This window comes from Balaenoptera ricei, chromosome 2 (genome assembly GCF_028023285.1).
Source record: "Balaenoptera ricei isolate mBalRic1 chromosome 2, mBalRic1.hap2, whole genome shotgun sequence".
Classification (NCBI taxonomy): domain Eukaryota; kingdom Metazoa; phylum Chordata; class Mammalia; order Artiodactyla; family Balaenopteridae; genus Balaenoptera; species Balaenoptera ricei.
The window spans coordinates 67,207,941-67,224,351 of NC_082640.1; the positions used below are offsets into that span (position 1 = coordinate 67,207,941).

General features: G+C 36.8%; 1 protein-coding gene across 4 annotated transcripts in view; it reads right to left on the minus strand.

Moving 5' to 3' along the window:
- The window catches only part of GLCE (glucuronic acid epimerase), a 201,020-nt gene that overhangs the window by 12,205 nt on the left and 172,404 nt on the right, over nt 1–16,411 (minus strand). For all 4 annotated transcript variants that reach the window (XM_059912902.1, XM_059912900.1, XM_059912898.1 and 1 more), the window contains 2 exons: nt 5,825–6,420; nt 2,332–2,577 (listed from right to left, as the gene is read on the minus strand). In XM_059912902.1, coding sequence (XP_059768885.1) covers nt 2,332–2,577; nt 5,825–6,407 — 829 coding nt within the window. In that variant the 5' untranslated portion in view covers nt 6,408–6,420. The remainder of the gene's footprint in view (nt 1–2,331; nt 2,578–5,824; nt 6,421–16,411) is intronic.

The following is a 16,411-nucleotide window of genomic DNA, read 5'->3' on the forward strand; positions in this document are numbered from 1 at the left end:
CCTCTCTCTGACCAGTTATTCGCAGGAGTCACTATAAGTGTCTATTTTTGGTATATGTGGTACATATAAATGTATTTTAGGCAACAAAGGATGATAAACACTTAAGAATAGTCTTTAAATTAATGTTTCCACACATAACATGAACTGTTATTAATCAACAGGTTTACTATGTGGAGTGAGAAGAGGCCTTACTCAGAACCTCAAGGAACAGAGAGACAAGGATCAGGCAGAAGAAAAGTTCATAAGAAGCCTCAGAAGGAATGGCTACACAGAGAGGGGAAAGTGAGGTCATGGAAATGAAGTGAAGAGAGTGCTTGGGAAAGGGAAAGCTAATTTAATAAAGCAGGACAGGTATAAAGTTTCAATTCATTCAATTTTAAAATTAGGTAGAAGGAAAAAAAACATTCTTCAACAAACAAAACAATAAAAAATATGCTGCAGACCCATGTTATGGTTTTTCCCTCTAGATAATCTTATTTCCTTTCAGGGAAAAAAATTCAAGGCCAAAAAGGAAAAAGACCAACAGCATGTAGCCTCTGGTCTTCCAGAGCCTCACTTCACTTAGGCCTATGCTTTTATGCACAAGTTCCAATTTCTTCTCATCAATGATTCTCTGAATTTATCTCCCAAGAAGACTATATCATCTAAAAAGCCTCATTTCCCATTCCTACGTTTCAATAAACGTCTCACCTTTTTGATTTCCTTCTCCTGCTCTGAGCAACAACTCCAACTAACTCTCCCTCATATACTTGTATCAAATGCAACTCCAGACACATCCAAGATATCAAAACAAGCACCACATTCTTAGGTAGCACACTCCTACCAACAGAGAGTTCCAATTGTGAGTAGCTAGTGTGCCACTGGCTGAATGTCTGTCACAGACAGTTCTCTCCTCCATATGCTTAAACCCACCTTGGGAAGTAGTTTCATCTCCGGTTGCTGGCTGCAGAATGAAGGGTTAAAGTGAAGGCCCTTCACTTAGTATGAGGAGACCTATTGTTTGTATTAACCAGGGTACCCAAAAGTGCACAATGAAATCTATTGCTCTGAATAGGGCAGAGTTCAAGAGATGGTTCTAGAAAACCTCCCAGCACTTGAGGAGATCGAGATGAGGGCTGCTGTTTTCCACCCTAATCCAGACTACATTATTAATCAGTGTGAAGATAAGCCCTCTAGATGCAACCAAAATCAAATGTCCTTTTTAGTCTAATAATTTCCCACTATAAATCATAAGCTAAATATTCTTAAACATCTCTATGTACTTTCTCACCCAGCCAAGCCTGTTGTTTTACAATAAGCAAAGATGCTCTATGTACTGGAATATCACAGAATGCCATAGGATAAAAGAAGTTTTAGTCACAGAATAAAAAGTAAAGGTCACCACCCATTATTTGCATTGCATTAAGCCCTCATAAATCCATTACTTAAGGCCATCTAGAATGAGTAGATTTGTACTGCTGTTTTCAAGGTCTGTGAATTACACAGTTATCAGTAAAGGACAAGGACAGAATACAGAAAAGGTCTTATAACCTTTTCTTTTTATTTACCAACTGGCAAGGTTGGTGGGAGGGAGGATGAGTTCTGTTCTTGACAACATTCCCCCCCCCCCCCCCCCCCCCCCCCCCGGCCGAAAATTAAGCCTGAGGTGCTAACTAAAATTATTCTATTGTCTTTTTAAGTAATGATCTCATTAATTCTCATGGATATTGATTAGTGGAGAGAAATACATTACATCCCAATTAATGGGACCGTCTTAGTAAAAGGGGAAATGTTGCATAAAGTTAATTTGATTTTATAAAAGATTTTATTAATGAAATGCCTTTATATGAAGTTCGAAACAATCTAGTACATTAACAAAATTCAATATAGAAAGCAGGCCTGGTTGGTAATGCTATATTACTTTGAAAAAATAAAAAGCTACTGGTAAAAAATAGGCAAAGGAAAGGATGGCTCTCGCTATAAAGAAAAATTTCTACCTTAATGCAAAATAGTTTAAAAATTAAAGGATGAGTACTGTGCTGAAACATTAAAATAAACTGAGAAACTTTATTCCTGTGGGATCTGGTTCCCTGGAAGGAGAAAGACATCATGCAGTAACCTGGTTCTTGTGGCTTGGCTCTTCATGCAGTAAATATTCCTTATATAACCTTAAATTTTTAGCTGATCCTTTTTTAGATCTCACTTGGATGACACTATTTGTTTCTTCATATATGTAAATATCAAGCGTCTGCTAATGTGTTTTTTAAAAACCATAAAAACAGTTTTAAGGGAGTATCAGGTGCCATAAATCGACATAAAATTAGCAAACACATATAAAAACACATCACTCACCTGGAGCAGTGAACTGTTTAACATTGGTGAATCTAGACTTATCAGCCACACTGGCCATAAAGCAGCCCTTTGGCACGGTCCAGTCATTGGGCTTGCTATTTTTGCCCCTGTCTTCTGCTGTTTCATATACCTCTATGTGAGGGGGTTTCTCAGTTAGATTCTTGCTGTAATGACTTAACCCATACTGTGCAATCTGGATTGGGTAGAAATAGCCTTGAGGTCCCCATTGTGTAGATAGAGGTACACCTATAAAACAGAGAAACAAAATAAATAACTATCTGCAGACATTCATAATCCTATTCTGAATACCACTCCTCACTGTTTTACTTCTGGGGGAGTTATAGGGTTATCAGCAACTTTTAAGCTTCCTTATTACACTGTTTTCATAATTACTAAAAACGAATACCAAATTAACCAGAAATGAAAAACAGAACTAAATGCTCATTCACTCTCATTCATTATTTGTTGACAGACAGCAATGCAATGTTGTAGATCATCTTTTTAAGGACTAATTGTTAATGTGTGCTACTTTTGCTCATAGCTACAGATGTCATATTTCATAATTCTGTTTCATACATTCAAGTTTTACACAATTTAAATACATATAGTTAATGTTACCAGCTTTATTCTAGAATATTAAACCTGAAATTTTCTTAACATCTGTACTTAACAGTCAAGTTAATTACATACTAATCTTTCCCTCCGGTGTCAAGATGTGGTCTAGTAACTTTATCATCTGATGGTTAAAAGTATTTGCTTAAGAAGCCAGCTATGACTAGGTAACTTAAAGTATAAACACAGTTTGCAATTCTTTTTCATATCCTTCACATCAAAATGTAACTCTTGAGAACAAAGAGTGCTTTTTTTAAAGAATGAATTAAAGTTGTATATTTAACCATAGATTCTTGATAAATTCATTAATGGATTACCTCTTGTAAAGTTCTAAGCAAAACTTTTAAATGTTTGGCATTAGTGTTTATTTTAGTAATTTCCTACATGGGAAATACAATAATACCACACTGTACAGAATACTGTATTATTGCATCATGGTGTATGTGTTGAGAGATAAACTCCTATTTGTAGTCCTAAAATAAATTAACAAGCAACAGATGGGCATGGCAGAAACTGGGAACCTACAAAACTATATGTATTTGATGTAGTTTCAAAATAGTTTAAGGAATTAGAGACCATATAGGCTAAGAAACCTAGGCTACAGATAAGCTTTTTAACTTCAATATTCTTTCTCCAAGGGTAGATTTTTTTTTTCCAAAATTCAAACAGAATTATTTTCACTTAATAAAAGGAAGGTTTACACTATCTCATTTGATGGGTAATAACTACAGTAATGTGCAATTGGCCTAAGAAGTGATAGACTGATCGATGGAACAGAATAGTAGGCCAGAAACATACTCTGGTAAAGATTTAGAAACATACTCTAGTTTCAAAATATTTTAGTATAACGATAAAGATTGAATCATTGATCAGCGGGGAAAAGAGATTATTCAATAAACGTTAAGGGAAAAAAAATCTAAAATTAGGCCCTGACCTTGTACCATTCGTCAAAATATAAATCAGTTTAGCTGGACTAAAAAGTTAAATATTTAAAAAACCCCATAAAACTATTAGAGAAAATACAGATGAACAGCTGATCATGGCATGGCAAATGATTTTCTAAGCATAAAAGGAAGAATTAAAAAAAAAAACCCTAAGTTTAGTAAACAGAACTAAAAATTTCTAAAACTAACAAATCATAAATAAAATGGAGACAGCCAAATTAAAGAAAATATCTTTAACAAATGCAACAAGGTGCTACCACCCTTGCTATATATATAAAAGGTCTCACAAATATATTTTTCTAAAAAACAACATTAATCACATTGAAAAAGGGGGAAAGAACATCAAGCCCATTCTATAACGGTTAAAAGCATATGAAAAAGATATCTGACCTCACTAATTGCTACAGAAAGCAAATTATGAGATCCCCTTGTAAACAATAGATTAAAAAATAAACGTTCACGATGGCAGGAGTTGGGTGACAGAAGCACCCTTATACTCTGCTATTGGAAGCGTGATTAGGGTCAACCTTCTTGGAAAGTAGTTTGGTAAAATAGATCAACTGATACTATTTGACATGGTAATTTATTTCCTAGGGAACTACTCTGAGAATACAATTAAAACAGCAAATGATTAACTATGAATATCTATACCATTATGTATAATGGCAAAAAAGTGGAAATGACCTAAATGTCCAACTAAAGAGAAAGGTTCCATACATTATTATGGCATGTCCTTATTATGAATATTAGTGATTAAAATATTCAATAACAAGAGGAAATAATCATAATATGTTGAACGAAAAAAGAATACAAAATTGACTATACAGCCTGATTCTAATTTGTTTAAAAATGTATACCTACAAAAACAACAAAAAGATTGGAAAAGACATCAAAACATTAACAGTGGTTATGGTTGCTTTTTACTTTTTCTTTAGCATCTAAGCACCTATTAAGCTTATACACTTCTAAAAATTACTGGAAAAAAAAAAGGTTTGGCGATGGATATCTTTCAAGCCTCTAAAAAACTATTACCCTCCTGAACACTGCATAATAAATATCATTATAACTATGTTAAAACATATACCTAGGTATAAAGACCTTCTGAGAATATACAAAAATGGTAATAATTATCTTGAATGGTAAGAATATAAGTGAATTTGCCCCCTTCCTTCTTCTAAACATTCAGTAAAGATATTACAAAAATTAAAATATTAAGATATTAAAATCACTTTCTATAACAAAATGAGAAAAATGAAATAAAACCCAAACTAAGCAATCTTAAAACACACTAAGTTCTTTCCTCTGATTAAATGATATACTTTAAAGTCAAATTCAGTATGGCTTTCTGATCAATCCTAGGTTTGAAATACAAATTCCAAAATGTATTAATTATACCCATAAGGAACCCCCAGGTTTTAAAGACAATGAAAGACAATATGTAATAGACTATAGGAGTTCATGAAGTTCAGAGAAAATGGTATTATGTATTATCTTGTTCTGAGAACTGTAAACCTCCATCCAGGGATGATACCTGGCTAATCTGGTAATAAGACTTGGTACATTGATGGGTCCACTGGATAGTCTGTCTCCCTTTCTCATCTCCTCTCATAGGATATGATAATAACCGTACAGGATAATAACTGTATATTTTAATGCAAAATTTCTGGAGATGCTGTGCCTTGACTTTACTGATGATAATTTTAGTTTCTGGGGCAGGTTAATGGCATAATCCTATTTAATCAGGTATGATCTTACTGTAGCCCTTAAATCACACCATCTAGAAAGTTCAGGTTTAACCTGTTCCTCCCTGCTAAGTCAGAGTGATGAAAGGTCTCTTGATAGTAAGCTATGTAAGTACTTGCTATATAATTAACACAGTCTCTTATTCCTCAACACAATCAGGACAGAAAAACGCAGTGGAGTAGATGGATACCAACCTTCAACCCCACTTATGCACTTGACTCTGTCTCGGACTTCCACATTGTAGCCTTCAAAGGACATAAATACACCATCAGGGTGATAAGGGGCTCTCTGTGCATAGACTTTGGAATAGCTATGAGAGAATTCAAACCGATCATAGCCATCGTACTGAACCACCTTTCCGTAAACGTCAAAATATTTCTCTACCCAGGTGAATGGAAGAAAGACTTCATTCCCCTCTCGTCTCCCTTTAATTGTGTGTTCATCATTTATGAGACAGTCAATTTCTTCATATTTGAGCCCTAACACCTTGCTTCCCCCATTGCTATTGAAGCCCCCAACAACAGGGGGCGCTTTCTGCTGTTCCTGAGGGAATGCCTCCTCAGAGTGCTTGGCCATGTGGTTCACATCGTTGTTGCTCTCAGACGCTGCTGCTCTTTTTTCTAACGCATCCACTCTGAAGCCACTACTCGAGTGCCGTGGAAACTGGATCGCTTTGTCGCTGGAACACTTATTCCACAAAAGTACTGTGACCAAAGTGAAGAGTGCGCAGATGACAATCAAAGTCTTATAGCTGACCCGAGCTGCCAAGCAACGCATATTCAGACCATACCTATGGAGGCAAGAAGAAAAATTCACACAAAGATGTACTTACTGAGATTAACCAAGATGGCGGAGTAGAAGGACGTGCTGTCACTCCCTCTTGCGAGAGCACCAGAATCACAACTGACTGCTGGACCATCATTGACAGGAAGACCCTGGACTTCACCAAGGAGGATACCCCACGTCCAAGGACAGAGGAGAAGCCACAGTGAGACGGTAGGAGGGGCGCAAGCAGAGTAAAATCAAACCCCGTAACTGCTGGGTGGGTGACTCACAGACTGGCGAACACTTATACCACAGAAGTCCACCCACTGGAGTAAAGGTTCTGAGCCCCACGTCAGGCTTCCCAACCTGGGGGTCAGGCAACGGGAGGAGGAATTCCTAGAGAATCAGACTTTGAAGCCTAGTGGGAATTGGATTGCAGGACTTTGACGGGACTGGGGGAAACAGAGACCCCACTCTTGGAGGGCACACACAAAGTAATGTGTGCATCAGGACCCAGGGGAAGGAGCAGTGAGCCTGGGGGAGACTGAACTAGACCTACCTGCTGGTGTTGGGGGGTCTCCTGCAGAGGCGAGTGGTGGCTCTGTTTCACCGTGGGGATAAGGACACTGGCAGCAGAGGTTCTGGGAAGTTCTCCTTGGCGTGAGCCCTCCCAGAGTCTGCCATTAACCCCACCAAAGAGCACGGGTAGGCTCCAGTGTTGGGTTGCCTCAGGCAAAACAGCCAACAGGGAGGGAACCCAGCCCCACCCATCAACAGTCAAGTGGATTAAGGTTTTACTGAGCTCTGACCGCCACAGCAACAGTCAGCTCTACCCACCACCAGAGCCTCCCATCAAGCCTCTTAGATAGCCTCAACCACCAGAGGGCAGACAACAGAAGCAAGAAAAACTATAATCCTGCAGCCTGTGGACCAAAAACCACAGTTACAGAAAGATAGAGAAGATGAAAAGGCAGAGGGCTATGTACCAGATGAAGGAACAAGAAAAAACCCCAGAAAAACAACTAAATGAAGTGGAGATAGGCAACCTTCCAGAAAAAGAATTCAGAATAATGATAGTGAAGATGATCCAGGACCTTGGAATAAGAATGGAGGCAAAGATTGAGAAGATGCAAGAAATGATTAACAAAGACCTAGAAGAATTAAAGAACAAACAAACAGAGATGACCAATACAATAACTGAAATGAAAACTACACTAGAAGGAATCAATAGCAGAATAACTGAGGCAGAAGAACGGATAAGTGACCTGGAAGACAGAATGATGGAATTCACTGCTGCGGAACAGACTAAAGAAAAAAGAATGAAAAGAAATGAAGACAGCCTAAGAGACCTCTGGGACAACATTAAACGCAACAACATTCGCATTATAGGGGTCCCAGAAGGAGAAGAGAGAGAGAAAGGACCAGAGAAAATATTTGAAGAGATTATAGTCGAAAACTTCCCTAACATGGGAAAGGAAATAGCCACCCAAGTCCAGGAAGCGCAGAGAGTCCCATACAGGATAAACCCAAGGAGAAACACGCCGAGACACATAGTAATCAAAGTGGCAAAAATTAAAGACAAAGAAAAATTATTGAAAGCAGCAAGGGAAAAACGACAAATAACATACAAGGGAACTCCCATAAGGTTAACAGCTGATTTCTCAGCAGAAACTCTGCAAGCCAGAAGGGAGTGGCATGATATACTTAAAGTGATGAAAGGGAAGAACCTACAACCAAGATTACTCTACCCGGCAAGGATCTCATTTAGATTTGATGGAGAAATCAAAAGCTTTACAGACAAGCAAAAGCTAAGAGAATTCAGCACCACCAAACCAGCTCTACAACAAATGCTAAAGGAACTTCTCTAAGTGGGAAACACAAGAGAAGAAAAGGACCTACAAAAACAAACCCAAAACAATTAAGAAAATGGTCATAGGAACATACATATCGATAATTACCTTAAACGTGAATGGATTAAATGCCCCAACCAAAAGACATAGACTGGCTGAATGGATACAAAAACAAGACCCATATATATGCTGTCTACAAGAGACCCACTTTAGACCTAGGGACACATACAGACTGAAAGTGAGGGGATGGAAAAAGATATTCCATGCAAATGGAAATCAAAAGAAAGCTGGAGTAGCTATACTCATATCAGATAAAATAGACTTTAAATTAAAGAATGTTACAAGAGACAAGGAAGGACACTACATAATGATCCAGGGATCAATCCAAGAAGAAGATATAACAATTATAAATATATATGCACCCAACATAGGAGCACCTCAATACATAAGGCAACTGCTAACAGCTATAAAAGAGGAAATCGACAGTAACACAGTAATAGTGGGGGACTTTAACACCTCACTTACACCAATGGACAGATCATCCAAAATGAAAATAAATAAGGAAACAGAAGCTTTAAATGACACAATAGACCAGATAGATTTAATTGATATATATCGGACATTCCATCCAAAAACAGCAGATTACACGTTCTTCTCAAGTGCGCACGGAACATTCTCCAAGATAGATCACATCTTGGGTCACAAATCAAGCCTCAGTAAATTTAAGAAAATTGAAATCATATCAAGCATCTTTTCTGACCACAACGCTATGAGATTAGAAATGAATTACAGGGAAAAAAACGTAAAAAGGACAAACACATGGAGGCTAAACAATATGTTACTAAATAACCAAGAGATCACTGAAGAAATCAAAGAGGAAATCAAAAAATACCTAGAGACAAATGACAATGAAAACACAACGACCCAAAACCTATGGGATGCAGCAAAAGCAGTTCTAAGAGGGAAGTTTATAGCTATACAAGCCTACCTAAAGAAACAAGAAAAAGCTCAAGTAAACAATCTAACCTTACACTTAAAGAAACTAGAGAAAGAAGAACAAACAAAACCCAAAGTTAGCAGAAGGAAAGAAATCATAAAGATCAGAGCAGAAATAAATGAAATAGAAACAAAGAAAACAATAGCAAAGATCAATAAAACTAAAAGTTGGTTCTTTGAGAAGATAAACAAAATTGATAAGCCATTAGCCAGACTCATCAAGAAAAAGAGGGAGAGGACTCAAATCAATAAAATCAGAAATGAAAAAGGAGAAGTTACAACAGACACTGCAGAAATACAAAGCATCCTAAGAGACTACTACAAGCAACTTTATGCCAATAAAATGGACAACCTGGAAGAAATGGACAAATTCTTAGAAAGGTATAACCTTCCAAGACTGAACCAGGAAGAAATAGAAAATATGAACAGAACAATCACAAGTAATGAAATTGAAACTGTGATTAAAAATCTTCCAACAAACAAAAGTCCAGGACCAGATGGCTTCACAGGTGAATTCTATCAAACATTTAGAGAAGAGCTAACACCCATCCTTCTCAAACTCTTCCAAAAAATTGCAGAGGAAGGAACACTCCCAAACTCATTCTATGAGGCCACCATCACCCTGATACCAAAACCAGACAAAGACACTACAAAAAAAGAAAATTACAGACCAATATCACTGATGAATATAGATGCAAAAATCCTCAACAAAATACTAGCAAACAGAATCCAACAACACATTAAAAGGATCATACACCACGATCAAGTGGGATTTATCCCAGGGATGCAAGGATTCTTCAATATACGCAAATCAATCAATGTGATACACCATATTAACAAATTGAAGAATAAAAACCATATGATCATCTCAATAGATGCAGAAAAAGCTTTTGACAAAATTCAACACCCATTTCTGATAAAAACTCTCCAGAAAGTGGGCATAGAGGGAACCTACCTCAACATAATAAAGGCCATATATGACAAACCCACAGCAAACATCATTCTCAATGGTGAAAAACTGAAAGCATTTCCTCTAAGATCAGGAACGAGACAAGGATGTCCACTCTCACCACTATTATTCAACATAGTTTTGGAAGTCCTAGCCACGGCAATCAGAGAAGAAAAAGAAATAAAAGGAATACAAATTGGAAAAGAAGAAGTAAAACTGTCACTGTTTGCGGATGACATGATACTATACATAGAGAATCCTAAAACTGCCACCAGAAAACTGCTAGAGCTAATTAATGAATATGGTAAAGTTGCAGGATACAAAATTAATGCACAGAAATCTCTTGCATTCCTATACACTAATGATGAAAAATCTGAAAGAGAAATTATGGAAACACTCCCATTTACCATTGCAACAAAAAGAATAAAATACCTAGGAATAAACCTACCTAGGGAGACAAAAGACCTGTATGCAGAAAACTATAAGACACTGATGAAAGAAATTAAAGATGATACCAACAGATGGAGAGATATACCATGTTCTTGGATTGGAAGAATCAACATTGTGAAAATGAGTATACTACCCAAAGCAATCTACAGATTCAATGCAATCCCTATCAAATTACCAATGGCATTTTTTACAGAGCTAGAACAAATCATCTTAAAATTTGTATGGAGACACAAAAGACCCCGAATAGCCAAAGCAGTCTTGAGGCAAAAAAATGGAGCTGGAGGAATCAGACTCCCTGACTTCAGACTATACTACAAAGCTACAGTAATCAAGACAATATGGTACTGGCACAAAAACAGAAACATAGATCAATGGAACAAGATAGAAAGCCCAGAGATTAACCCACGCACCTATGGTCAACTAATCTATGACAAAGGAGGCAAAGATATACAATGGAGAAAAGACAGTCTCTTCAATAAGTGGTGCTGGGAAAACTGGACAGCTACATGTAAAAGAATGAAATTAGAATACTCCCTAACACCATACACAAAAATAAACTCAAAATGGATTAGAGACCTAAATATAAGACTGGACACTATAAAACTCTTAGAGGAAAACATAGGAAGAACACTCTTTGACATAAATCACAGCAAGATCTTTTTTGATCCACCTCCTAGAGTAATGGAAATAAAAACAAAAATAAACAAATGGGACCTAATGAAACTTCAAAGCTTTTGCACAGCAAAGGAAACCATAAACAAGACGAAAAGACAACCCTCAGAATGGGAGAAAATATTTGCAAATGAATCAACGGACAAAGGATTAATCTCCAAAATATATAAACAGCTCATTCAGCTCAATATCAAAGAAACAAACACCCCAATCCAAAAATGGGCAGAAGACCTAAATAGACATTTCTCCAAAGAAGACATACAGATAGCCACGAAGCACATGAAAAGATGCTCAACATCACTAATTATTAGAGAAATGCAAATCAAAAGTACAATGAGGTATCACCTCACTCCTGTTAGAATGGGCATCATCAGAAAATCTACAAACAAATGCTGGAGAGGGTGTGGTGAAAAGGGAACCCTCTTGCACTGTTGGTGGGAATGTAAATTGATACAGCCGCTATGGAGAACAATATGGAGGTTCCTTAAAAAACTAAAAATAGAATTACCATATGACCCAGCAATCCCACTACTGGGCATATACCCAGAGAAAACCGTAATTCAAAAAGACACATGCACCCGAATGTTCATTGCAGCACTATTTACAATAGCCAGGTCATGGAAGCAACCTAAATGCCCATCAACAGATGAATGGATAAAGAAGATGTGGTACATATATACAATGGAATATTACTCAGCCATAAAAAGGAACGAAATTGAGTCATTTGTTGAGACGTGGATGGATCTAGAGACTGTCATACAGAGTGAAGTAAGTCAGAAAGAGAAAAACAAATATCGTATATTAATGCATGTATGCGGAACCTAGAAAAATGGTACAGATGAGCCAGTTTGCAGGGCAGAAGTTGAGACACAGATGTAGAGAATGGACATATGGACACCAAGGGGGGAAAACTGCGGTGGGGTGGGGATGGTGGTGTGCTGAATTGGGCGATTGGGATTGACATGTATACACTGATGTGTATAAAACTGATGCCTAATAAGAACCTGCAGTATAAAAAAACAAACAACTAATACTAAACTTTCATTGGGTTATTTGTATGGAAACATGTTAATATAAATGTTTCAGACATTACATGAAATTTCTAAAAATCTTATATTTGTATTTGTATGGAAATATGTATGGAAATATGTTAATATAAATGTTTCAGACATTACATGAAATTTCTAAAAATCATATTTGTATTTGTATGGAAATATGTATGGAAATATGTTAATATAAATGTTTCAGACATTACATGAAATTTCTAAAAATCTTATATTTGTACTTGTATGGAAATATGTATGGAAATATGTTAATATAAATGTTTCAGACATTACATGAAATTTCTAAAAATCTTAGATGTTCTGGTATAATGTTATAAGTAATAATCCTAGTTATTACTTTAAAATGTATATCTCAGAAATAACTAATTTTCTTGTCAACTGCATTATTATGAACTGTCATCAAATCTTTAACCGTGGTCATTTTTAAGTCTTTTGTCATTTACAGACAGTTCTGGGTGTACTCTGGTGATTTTGCAAATATGTTCCTATAAAAGGGTTTCATCTTCAAGAAATACATGGAAAAGACTCTGACAAGTACAGGTTTCTGGTAACGGACTGTACTGCTGAACTGAATGAATAAGCATTTTCAGAACTCTAATGAAAAACTGATGAACTCATAAAAGTGCTAACAAAAGATCAAGATGAAAAAAAAAAATTAATTACATGGGACTGAGTGAACTGATGAGGATGAGTATAATTTTTGTGACTTTCTGTCTGAATTTAAAAAAAAAAAAAAAAAAATTCCACAAGGACTCAGAGGCAAAGATTATACAAATCAATTTTCACTGCAAAGTAAAGGAGCTGTTACAGTGGAGGATTACTGGACTGAATGTCAAAAAAAAAAAAAAGATCTAACCCAGATGCTTTTCTTTAATTTGATAACAAGAGAAGCTTTTTTTTTTCCCATTTAAATTACTGTGTGTGTTTCAACTCTTCCCCTCTATTTTCCTGTACATCTCTTCTCTAATTTCTTAATTCTACATAATTATGGATTAAATTGCAACAAAATGCTTAAAAAAAAAAAAAAAAAAAAAAAAAAAAGATGTACTTACTGACATTTTATAGGGTAAGATTTACTTTTTTATACTGAACCACCACATTAGGGCAATTTTATTAACTGCATGTAATCTGATCAGATTTAAAATTGCTAACTCAAACTTTTCAGCAGAGACAAAGAAAAGGCAAGAGGTGCTTCCCCCTCTTAAAATGCTCAGTTAGCACGATCCTCTAAAGCAAAGATTCCCAATCTTTCTCTGTTTGTCGCTCCCTTGGATTCTTAATAATTTTTACATGAAGCCCCTAGGTCAAAAAAAAAAACCTATTACTTCCATTTGTGAAGTAGTTGGGCTCAAACAACTTAATACATATTTTTGTCCTAACAACTGAGTAGCTGTTTGAAAAAAATATAACAGGTCATGTCAAGGTCAACACTGACATCCATGTTGCCAAATCCAACAATGAATTTTTAGTGCTCATCCTATGTTACTTCTCAGCAGCATAAAATAGTAAACGATTCTTTCCTTCCTGAAACACTTTCTTCCCAGGACTTCCAGGGCACCATTCTTTCTTGGTTCTCCTTATACCCCAACTGGATGCTCCTCCTAGTCATCTTTGATCATTCCTTCTCATCTCTCTGAACCTTAACGTTGAAATGCCTTAGGGTCCCAGTCCTCAGACCTCTTCCATATCTCTATTCACTCCCAGGTGATCTCACCCAATCTCATGGCTTTAAATACAATTTATATGTTGACTTTTCCCAAAATTCTATCTCCAGGCCAGACCTTTCTTCAGAACTGCAGGCACATATACCTATGTGCCAATCCAAGAATCAATAACTGACATCTTTATTTGAAGGTCAAATGAACTTCTGAAACATAACATTCAAAATTTAATCCCTAATCCTTCCCTTCAATCTGTTCCTCCTTTACCGCTCAGACCAGAAATATTGACTCCTTTCTTGTTCACCCCATATCCAACCAGTCAGGAAATCCTGTTGTCCCTACCTTCAAATTATACCCAGAATCTAATCACTTTTCACCAACTACACAAGTTACCAACACATCAGAGCCACTGCCATATTTCACCTGGAATATTACAGTGATGTCTAACCTGCTCTCCCTGCTTTTACCCTTGCTCTACTATTCTACCCCAAAGTCTATTCTCAACATAGCAGTCAGAATGATGCTTTTAAATATAAGCCAGATCCTGTCTTTCCAGTCATGATGGGAGAAGAATTTGATGCTGTTGTCCCTACTGGCCATGTGGTGTACCAACCAGTTGTGATTGTACTGTAGGTAGTCCTGGAATGCTTGCTGCTGGGGTGGGAAACATGGAAAATTATGGGTTAGTTATATGTGCAACGTATGGAATATCTCTGCCCACTGAGAGTAAAGAGAGTAGGCTTACTGCTGTTTGCTACAGTAGCTCTGTAATTTATTTTATGGTGTAAATCCAAAACTACTTATTTTATGGTTGTAATCCTTCTTCCTCCTTTTCCTCTCAATAAACCCTTCTGGCAGCAATGAGATTAAAAAAAATTAAACCGTAAAACGAAAACGTTTAATGAAAAATTACACAATGATTTTCTGTTTTTCAAGAAAGCTGATGGTGTTTTTCAATTAAAAGCTCATTTCTTTTAATTCCAAGAGGAGGTAAACCCTGAGTCCTTGCATGTCTGAAAGCAACTTTATTCTGCTCTCACCTTTGATTAATAGTTTGGCAGGATATAGAATCCTTGGACTGCATATTATTTTCTTTCTAAATGCTGTAGGCAATGTTTTACTTTCTTAAAGCATTATGGGCTACTGATGAGAGGTTTGACTTCAGTCTGATACTTGCCATTTTGTACATGACTTCCCTCTGGATCTTGTGTTTACCCTAGGAATTCTGCAGTTTCGCGAGAATGTGTTACAGTATGATATGTGATTCACTACCTCAGCACTTGGTGTGCCCTTTCAACCTGAAACCTTGTGTTCTCTTATTCTTGTTTAATGGATGTAGTATCTTCTTGCAGCTCTGAGTATGTTAGAGTTCTGTTTTTGTAAAGTTCTCTCTGATTATCTCTGTTTTCTTTAGTGGTCATTTTTCTGGTTATATTAGTCTCTTTCATGGTGTTAGCTTTCTTCACACGCCTGTGATCTTTGTTTACTCATTCATCTTTAGGCTTGAATGACTCATTAGCCAACACAGATTTCCTCTGTTATTGTGAAGATGGCCTGATTTTTGGCTAGATTGTTCTCCTGAGAGGGGCTCTGTGTGGGTTGGGTACAGGCAGAGTGACAGTGTTCCTTTAGGGTGTGTGGGTGGGTAGCCAGCAGGCCCTCTAAATACCAGAATGAAGATGACTTTTTCTTTTGTCCTGGGGACATAACTCGTACTCTAGAAGCCTTCGCTTTTCCCAATTTCTCTAAAGAAAATCTGGCTGGTGTTCTGGCTGGGGTTCACGCCAGCTATCTATAGTTCAAGTGCAGGGGTGAGAGAGATAAGGGGAAGGAAGGAGAGGGTACACCCATGCCTTCTAGTACAGGAACAGAGATCCGGAAATCTGTTTAATTATCACCCTATGGTAATCTTCCTATTTATTGTTATTGGCTTCTTCATTTCTTATTTCTATATATTTTATTTCAGTGGGGCATCAGGAGGGAAGGTAGGCAAAGATATGGGTCTGGTACAACTTGGAAATCATACACAGATTGTAAGAGCTGGAATCCAATAATATATTTTATCATCTGCATTATTACTATGAGAAAATGTGCTGAACACTAAAAAAAAAAAAAGTGTGGTAAAAGCAAACCTTCAGAAGTCATATATTTATAAGTTGAGGATTTCCTTATATAGTGGCATGGGCAAATTGATAATACTAAGTGATGTTCTTTGTTTTAATTTTATTTATTTATTTTTATTTTTGGCTGCGTTGGGTCTTTGCTGCTGCGCGCGGGCTTTTCTCTAGTTGCGGTGAGCAGAGGCTACTCTTCATTGCGGTGCGCGGGCTTCTCATTGGGTGGCTTCTCTTGTTGCAGAGCATGGGCTCTAGGC